Source organism: Vicia villosa, linkage group LG1, assembly GCF_029867415.1.
Source record: "Vicia villosa cultivar HV-30 ecotype Madison, WI linkage group LG1, Vvil1.0, whole genome shotgun sequence".
Taxonomy (NCBI): Eukaryota; Viridiplantae; Streptophyta; class Magnoliopsida; order Fabales; family Fabaceae; genus Vicia; species Vicia villosa.
Window position 1 is genome coordinate 138,678,996 of NC_081180.1, and position 9,417 is coordinate 138,688,412.

General features: G+C 32.9%; 2 protein-coding genes across 2 annotated transcripts; one reads left to right on the forward strand and one right to left on the reverse strand.

Moving 5' to 3' along the window:
- Positions 1–231: 231 nt before the first annotated feature.
- Positions 232–4,776, forward strand: LOC131644326 (protein NRT1/ PTR FAMILY 5.2-like). Its single transcript, XM_058914797.1, has 4 exons — positions 232–517; positions 685–902; positions 3,029–3,600; positions 3,788–4,776. The coding sequence occupies exons 1-4, from the start codon at positions 397–399 to the stop codon at positions 4,659–4,661; spliced, it is 1,785 nt and encodes a 594-aa protein (XP_058770780.1). The 5' UTR covers positions 232–396; the 3' UTR covers positions 4,662–4,776.
- Positions 4,777–5,793: 1,017 nt separating this feature from the next.
- LOC131644328 (transcriptional regulator SUPERMAN-like) lies at positions 5,794–6,330 on the reverse strand. Its single transcript, XM_058914798.1, has one exon. It carries the CDS (start codon positions 6,314–6,316, stop codon positions 5,828–5,830), a length of 489 nt encoding a protein of 162 aa, XP_058770781.1. The 5' UTR covers positions 6,317–6,330; the 3' UTR covers positions 5,794–5,827.
- Positions 6,331–9,417: the final 3,087 nt, after the last annotated feature.

Below are 9,417 nucleotides of genomic sequence, written 5' to 3' on the forward strand. Positions count from 1 at the left end.
ATTTTTCATCTTCCTAATGTCCTATAAATAGATACCACTTTGCAATGTAAAGAGAACTACTTGAAAGATGATAATACAATATTACATTTTCTCTACTCTTTCTCTCCTTCATCTCTATATTGTTTTGGTTAATTTTATAACACATGATATAAAATGAATAAAATAAAGTAAATAGACTTTTCAATTTTATTGACTAATGTCACTAAGTATACAAATTAAAAAACATGACAAGAAGAAAAATGAAAGGGTAGCGTTGAAACAGCAACAATCATGGGCCCATTTAAACTATAGATAGAGTCTATAAATAGAATCTAGTTTCATCATAGAGAGAGTATCCTTATAGTAACATTTCTCTTCTTTTTCTGTGCAATTGAGAAATTTGTGGTGTTGGAAAAAATGGAAGAGGGCAAAGCAGTGAAGGAGGAGGAGTACACAGAAGATGGAACTGTGAACCTTAAAGGAAAACCAGTTCTTAGATCCAAAACTGGTGGTTGGAAAGCTTGTTCCTTTGTTGTTGGTAATAAAATCTTTGTCTCTTATATGTTTAAGGTTTCTTCACATTGTTTTTTTTTCCACATTGTTTTTTTTTCCGATTATGCGTCTTTGCATCTGATGTCTCTGCACAACTGCAATTGAGCTGGATTCTCGGGACACATTGTTATTGATAATTAATTGTTGGTGCAGTGTATGAAATATTCGAAAGAATGGCATATTATGGAATATCGTCGAATTTGATTCTGTATCTAACAAAGAAGCTGAATCAAGGAACTGTGACTGCTTCAAACAATGTGACCAACTGGGTTGGGACTATTTGGATAACACCAATATTAGGTGCTTATGTTGCTGATGCTCATCTTGGTCGTTTTTGGACTTTTCTCATTGCTTCCACCATTTATCTATTGGTAAGCAAACCAAATAGTTAATGGCTTTAAGGTTCATTATTTAATTTTAATTTTATTCTCAGCCTACCATGTTAGTTTGTCTCTTCTCTAATTGCATGGTGTGGGAGTTTTTAAATAATAGACCCCATGGGACCCTATAGCTTTGTCCCAACTGCCACATGATGATAGATATGGGTCAAGATTCAGCTTATCCATAGTTGTTGTTGATATAATTGTAGATTAAATGGTTGCATAGATATGTAAGTTGAGAGGTTTGAAATTAAAATTTCATTTAAGAAAAAGGTTGACACAACTTTTTAAATATTGAAACCTAGATTAAAGTCACATTCATTCCATCTAACTCTTAAATAAGTGGGATATGTATATTGGAACCTAGATTCCTGCATTAAGATGTTTCTGCATAGTTATTACCCGAGTTGTTTTAATAAGATATTAATTTATTAATTTAATTTATAAATTATTAACTATTTTTATAAGTTATATTAAACATAACTACAAACTTTATGTCATACAGTATATATTAAAATAAAATAATTTATTCTCCAAAAAAAATAAAAATATTTTAGTTTAATTTATTATTATGCATTAGATTAATTAAAATGATATATACTTAATATTTTGAACATTTAGCGCTATCATATATTAGTACGTGCATTAGACAATCTCTATATGGATCCCACATTTTTTTAATATTAAAGTAATGAAAATGGTTGAAATATAATGATTGAGATTTATTTATTTAAGTGTTTGTTAAATATTACTAATACTAAAAATTTTATTTAAAAGTGTTTAAGAATCAAAACAAAATGAAAATGAAATGGCAACTAGCTAGTTGAGTAAGATGATTCTATATACTGTCAACATTTTGGACGGAAGATTTCTAACCTTTTTGACCCAATTGTGCTAGAAGTCAACAGTAGATATCGCTGAACCAATAATATATCTTTTCCTATGCAGTATACCAATAATGATAGGACCAAATAAGTAAAATACATTAATTCACGCATTTGATTGTTCATACAAAAGAATTTAGAATCACAAATTATTCCTCCAAATTAAAACTTATCCTTGACTTTTAAGATGATATTGGTCCCACAAAATTTGTCATATGTGCTAAATACAAAAATAGTTTAATCCATAGAGATGGAGAGAAACATTATGTGTGGATTTTAAGGTTTTTCCACTAGTAAGACGTAAGACTGGTGACATTTTACTATGGAACACACAATTCTAAGTAGCGAAAAGGGCGAGAAAACATATTCCGACAATTATCATATTTTTCTACTATTATTTTTTGATATTTTTGATTTTTTAACATTAGTGAATCTTTTATAGAAACTAAAGACTCGTACATAGTAAATTAATAAATATAATTTTTAAGATAATTGGTTTTGCTATAAAAAAATTAACGTTGATCGTTTGTGTTGTGTTTCTCTGTATAATTTTTATATGAAAATTCAGTCATTAAAAAAAATAAAAAATTCATAGAGAACATGTTGATAAGAATATTTTTCAAATTATTAAGATTTGGACCCCATGACAGTGTTATCTAGAGAAAAAGACATTAGGATAGTAGGAAAGTGTCCTACTCACAGTGAGTTTGATTCAAAGCATGCGATATTCTTTTCATATTAATCAAGAAGATTCTATAGTGGACTGGACCGCGATTTCACATAGTTTTTCCACATGATGACTATTGCCAAATTTCAAGTTATAAACACCATTAAATTAAACCCTCAAGGTTCAAGATAATGACGTGCGGTTTTGGGGTTAGTGGGTTGGGTTGCAACACTATAAAGACATGTCACATGTTGCATACAAGAATCTATAATAGTCAACTTTTTCGACAATAAATTGATGGTTATAGTCTGAGCCGTCTTAGGTTTACAGAGGTTCTGTATTGATTAGTCACGACAAAATAATTACGAGTCTCATTAAGTCATGATTTAACTGACGAATCTATTATAAAACTTTATTTAACCACAATTTAACTGTGGAAAATTTGAGGCTCTGTGTTATAATCCGTCTTGCACAGCTTAAAGATGATCCTGATTATAGTTATACATTAGTCTTATACTATTCAAGAATTCATAATTTAATTGTTTGATTTGTGTTTCAACATGCAGGGTATGTCTCTGCTAACACTAGCAGTGTCACTTCCAAGCTTAAAGCCACCTCAATGCACTGAAATAGATGTAACAAAATGCAAGAAAGCTTCAACATTACAACTAGCTGTGTTCTATGGTGCACTCTACACTCTAGCAATAGGAACAGGTGGAACAAAACCAAACATCTCCACCATTGGTGCTGACCAGTTTGATGATTTTCATCCTAAGGAAAAATCACACAAGCTCTCGTTTTTCAATTGGTGGATGTTTAGTATCTTCTTTGGGACACTTTTTGCAAACACTGTTTTGGTTTATGTCCAAGATAATGTTGGGTGGACTCTTGGATATGCTTTACCGACTTTAGGACTTGCGATATCGATTATGATATTCTTGGCAGGATCGCCATTTTATCGACATAAATTGCCTGCAGGAAGTACTTTCACTAGAATGACTAGGGTCATTGTTGCTGCTCTAAGAAAACGGAAAGTTCCGATTCCGAATGATACTAAAGAACTCTATGAACTTGATATGGTAGAGTATGCAAAGAAAGGGAGTAACACTTACAGAATTGATTCCACTCCAACATTGAGGTATATACTTATACTCAAATATCTTTAACACCGACAATTCATATTGAAGACGTGTCTGGTGTCTGACGCGACATTGACACTTCATATTAAAGACGTGTCTGGTGTCTGACGCAACATTGCCAGTTATAGTTTCATTCAGTTAATTTGTTATTTCAAATTATAACACATGTGTTAATTTATTATATAGGTTCCTAGACAAGGCATGTGTGAAAACAGGCTCTACAAGTCCATGGATGTTATGCACAGTTACACATGTAGAAGAGACAAAACAAATGCTAAGGATGATTCCAATCTTGGTAGCTACATTTGTTCCAAGTACAATGGTGGCACAAATAAACACTCTTTTTGTAAAACAAGGAACCACACTTGATAGACACATTGGAAGCTTCAAAATTCCACCAGCAAGTTTAGGTGCATTTGTCACATTGTCTTTGCTTATCTGCGTAGTGCTCTACGACCGTTTCTTCGTTAGAATCATGCAGAAAATCACAAAGAATCCGAGAGGGATTACGCTTCTTCAAAGAATGGGAATCGGTCTCGTTATCCACACGGTTATTATGGTTGTTGCTTCTTTGACAGAAAGATATAGACTTAGTGTTGCAAAAGAACATGGCTTAGTTGAAAGTGGAGGACAAGTTCCTCTAAGCATTTTCATTTTGCTTCCTCAGTTTATACTAATGGGAACGGCGGATGCGTTTTTAGAAGTTGCGAAAATCGAGTTTTTCTACGATCAAGCACCGGAAAGCATGAAGAGTGTTGGAACATCGTATTCGTCAACTACAATCGGCGTTGGAAATTTCATGAGTTCGTTCCTTCTGACAACAGTTTCGCACATAACTAAGCAACATGGTCATAGAGGGTGGATTTTGAACAACCTGAATGAGTCTCATCTTGATTACTACTACGCGTTTCTCGCTTTGTTGAACTTGTTGAACTTAGTCTTTTTCGCAATTGTTATAAGGTTTTATGTGTATAGGGTTGAAGTTTCAGATTCCATTCAAGTGCTTGCAGAGGAACTGAAGGAAAAGAGAATGGCTAACCAAATGAACCTTATAGAATAAGTGATTTGGAGTTCTCTATAGGAAAAGTGCTTATGATCCAAAAGTTTCAAAATTGTTGTATGAAATGTATACAACTTTTGAAGCCACTTCAGATGAAAAATATCTATTTAAGTTAGTTATCATTGTTCTTATTTTGTGCAGCCTTTTTATGCATAATTATAAGTATTGGTTATGCATTTGTCCAAATTTTAGCAACACTCAAAATAGTTTACTTGTGATGCAAGTTATCCAGTAAGCAAAATTAGTTAAACTTGACTAACCTCAAAGTCATCGATTAACTTGTAACTAAACTAATTTGAATTACAACTAACAAGCACATCAACCTATTTAACTGCAAATTAACGTTTCCAACGAAAAATAATTATCTAAAATTGAAAAATCTTGAATAATTTTCTGCATATTCTCTAAACCGATTTGACAATGCACAACAGTTTCAAAGCCTAAAATAAAGATTTATTCAATGAAAGTCTCTAAAAAAAAATGTTTGCGCTCTATTCACTAGAGTCCTCAATCAAACCGAATTAAATAAAACCTTTGGCTGAAAATTCTAAGCCTCTTCCACTCAACCAACTCATCTCAAACTAGTTTTCAAACAAAATAACCTCCCAAGATTAACCTTACTCTATCCTTATACGTTGCTATAAAAAGTTGCACATAACATTTAAGATTGTAACCTTAAAACAAACAATTATCACGTTTTTTAGAACCTACAGTAATTAAAGTTCTGTCTCTCATGTGGAAATGTCATGTTTCCAATTGGTAACAAGACAATGAAACCCATGTGCATGCTAATGATCACTTTTTCAATTCACAAGTTTTACTAACCAATTAACCCTTCATATCCCCTTTGCAAAAGAAAAAGAAAATGGTTCTCATATATGCATATAATAAATGAATTTAAATAATTAATAATAATAATAATCACAATAATTAACCAGTAATATGGATTATATTTACATAACACTTATAATTTCTTATGTCAGAAAAGCAAGATTTGATTTTATCACTTATCTATGAATCAATGTGGATTATATGTATCCATATTTTGCTTTTTCTAAGTTAAATAATTAAAAACCATCTAATCACACAAAATAATTAAGGAAATATGAATACATTAGTATACCTTAAAAGATGAAATAATATAAAGTATATGAAACTATGAATCATCATGGATCATGTCCAAGCCTGAGCTCCAAATCAACTTCATTTTCTTCTTGATTTCCTCTCCTAATTATTTGCTGATGAGTTGGACCAATTTGAAGACTCAAATTAGGACCCTGAAGCTCATGATTAAAACATAAATTAGGCCAATTAGACGAAGAAGATTTTGGATATCGATCGCATCCAAAACCATGCACATTTGATGGTTGATAATTCGGTGTTATTGTTGGTAAATATTGTTGCATTTGCCTCATAGGAGAAGAAGAAGAATTTGCTGAAACAAAAGGAAAAACCATAGAAGTAGTTTCATCATTGGTGAAGAATTTGTTACCAATTTGTGGTTTTTTGTTACTTTTTGCTCTGTCTTTCCTATGAATATTCATGTGGCCACCTAAAGCTTGAGCATTTGTGAAACCTCTTTTGCAAAATGTGCATTCATAAGAACGTTTTTTTCCTTGATCATGATCATCATCACCTTCTTCACTTGAATTCATTTCAGAAAAAAAAATATTTTTTACTAGAATACAACTTTATGAGATGAAAATGTATAAAAAAAAAAGGTGAAGTTGAAAGGGTTTTTATATTGAAGAAAAATAAATAATTGGTTAAGTCTATTTGGCATTTTATTTATGGGATTTTTCTAATTAGCCGGCTCTAAACATAGGTTAATTAAGGTATATTTTTTAGTTTCATTAATTTGATTTGGTTAACTTTATGTTGTTATATAGTAGTTGTTTAATTTATTTTAGTTTTTTTTTTTTTTGCCGTGTCAATGTAAGTGATTGTGTAGTAAATGTAATTAAGGATATGGAACATTTGTAGTGTTTTCACACTTCTATTCTTTTGTCTTGGCTGTCAAATAGTTTGCTATATATGTTATTATTATGATTATGGTTATTTAATAACATGCAAACAGAATGCACATGACTTGAGACGCGTTCCTATGTTGTTATTTTACTTTTTATCAAATCATATATATCCACTAATAACTCACATTCCCACGTAAAAATAACATTAACAATACAATTTTTTTCTCTCCATTAGGTGCATGAGAAGGTGAGACTAGTTTTGTTAGTATTTATTTCTTATAAAATCATGTCCACGGATAGCCCACATTCCCACGTAAAAATAACAATAACAATACAACTCCTTACTTATTTAATTTTTCCATTAGGTACATGAGGTGAGACTAGTTTAGTTACATGGGATCATATATTATGTTAGCATAATATCTTATTTTATAAATTTTTAAATTTATATATGATACTTACATTTTTAAGAGAAATGATAATTTATCGGAAGCTAAACTCCTTAGAAATCATAAAAAAAGTCACTAAACTCCTTAGAAATCATCAAAAAAAGTCATAGTAATAATAAAATTTTCAAAGATTTGTAAGAAATTAAAAGATTTTGAAAAATAGGTTTTCGCAAATCATTTGTTAGGAATTAAACCCTTAAGAAAATTTGTCAAAGGTTTAACGCTTAAATTGAGATAATTTGTATGGCCCCAGTAGAATATCCCATAGGAAAGCAACAAAGAATAAGGTATAGGTGCGTCGAGTGGGTTCACGGGCCGGGGGCAATAGCCTCTCGAAATAGTTTCATAGGCCACCCAAATAGGTTGGGGCGCCCGAGGTGTACTGCTCGATAAGGCTTAGATCGAAATCTACGATTTGGACCATCTAGTGCATGTGGCTATGTGGTAGTTAAGGGATAACAATCCAATGAAACAATCAAGAGGAAATAAGTGCCTCCTCTATGATGGAATGAGGATCCATCCCCTCTGTTCCACCTTTTGGCACTAGGGAAAATGTTCTCGACTTTAAAGCTCAAACCCAAATGATCTTATATATATATATATATATATATATATATATATATATATATATATATATATATATATATATATATACATACACACACACACACACAAAAGGAGAAAATAATGACAATATTCTCTCAGAAACATATACATGAGCTCCCCACAACCCTTACATGAGCGAGCTCTTAGCACACCATAAACTCTAAATCTTAGACAACCTTATACAAATAGGGGTTGTCCCACATTGTACTTTTTTAGCAAGTACAATTGGCGCCCACCGTGGGCCCCTGGTAAAACCGACCTGAACCGCGCTCACCTTCTATTCATTAACTTCCTCAATCACCCTATTCAACATGGAAAAGCGATGCACCACATATACCAACACAGGCTTACTCGTTCACACCATAGCATGAGGATTTACTGTAGCTGGTGAATCTAGTTCTTCTTTCCAAAAGAATGCTCGATACCCGTCGACCCTAAACCAAACTTTGAAGAGCAACCATAATCCAAAATTGTCTTTTATAGTAAAGACGCCACCTACATTCACCCTCATAACAGTGATCACATGGTCATAACGGCGAAATGTGACAATCTTGATATAAAACAGGTGTTGGTTAATCCTAGAAGCTCAATAGATGTGATGTTATGAGACACATTCGAGAAGCTGTGACTAGATCCAAATGAAATTCAAGCGTTTCTAGGCTCCCTTGTACGGCTCTCTAGCGAGCACATGTAGATAAAGGAGATCCTAAAGATAATTAAGGTCAAGTATCTCATAGTAGACACTCATTCGCCATATAACATCATTATGGGACGAAGCAACCTTAACCTTTTAAGGGCACTTTGTCAACCTTGCATTTGAGCATGAAATATACGCTACCCAATGATAAGTGCCAAATTTTAGTTATTTTTGTGTATAGTTTTGCGGCACTTATCTTCTCTTTTTCCTCAATTTAGACGAGTTTTAGTGTATATTACATAAATACGTATATTTTGTGTTTAATCGAGTTTTTGATTCATTTATGTATCGACTAATAGTTTTTCATTTATTTTGTATGTATTTGAGCATGTATGGAGCATTGAGTAATACAGCTTCAAGGTTGCAATTTTGGATTAATAAAGGAGAAATAATTGAAGAAATAAGAAGTTGCAGGCTGGTGTGGTTCGTCGGGCGAGCCAGCTGCTTGTGGTGTGAGTCGCGCGGCGAAGCAATTCCTTCGCCGAGCGAGCATGGAAAATAATTGGTTTTGCTTCTGCCTTGGTCCGCCTCGTGTTCACCGAGCAAAAGAATAAGGAGTCGCCAAGCGAAGCTTCCCTTTGCTGGGCGAAAGAAGATATTTTTGCCCACTTGTTGATGTGGCGCAGGCTGTGTGGCCAAGATAAAGCCGTTCGCCGGGCGAACGCGTCGGGACAGAAATTTGTTTATATTTCAATTTCATTTTATTTGTTAGGGTTCTGGTTTTGGGAGAGGGTTTTTGTTCTCTCAACTCCCTCAGCCTAATTTTTCTTTAGGATTAGCTTAGATAACAACATTAGAGTCTTGCATCTTGTGGATTCAGGGTGGATTTCTCTTCAATCGGCGCTGACAAACCGAGAGAAGTTTGGTTTATCTCTTTTCTCTCTATGTATTTCTCTTTTGTTGGGTTTTGTATATATATTTACTTTGAACTCATGTATATTTGTCGCCCATGGCGTTATATTAAGCTTGCTTTACAAATCTTTGCTGATTGTTGTCTTAGATTTTTGCTCTATGCTAGGGATTTGGGTTATTGT

Bases quoted from the DNA above. Each gene is read 5' to 3' on its own strand.
- LOC131644326 (XM_058914797.1), top strand. From the start codon at position 397: ATGGAAGAGGGCAAAGCAGTGAAGGAGGAGGAGTACACAGAAGATGGA. The intron at 518-684 runs GTAATAAAATCT...TTGTTGGTGCAG, and splicing joins AGCTTGTTCCTTTGTTGTTG to TGTATGAAATATTCGAAAGA. The intron at 3,601-3,787 runs GTATATACTTAT...TTTATTATATAG, and splicing joins GATTCCACTCCAACATTGAG to GTTCCTAGACAAGGCATGTG.
- LOC131644328 (XM_058914798.1), bottom strand. From the start codon at position 6,316: ATGAATTCAAGTGAAGAAGGTGATGATGATCATGATCAAGGAAAAAAA.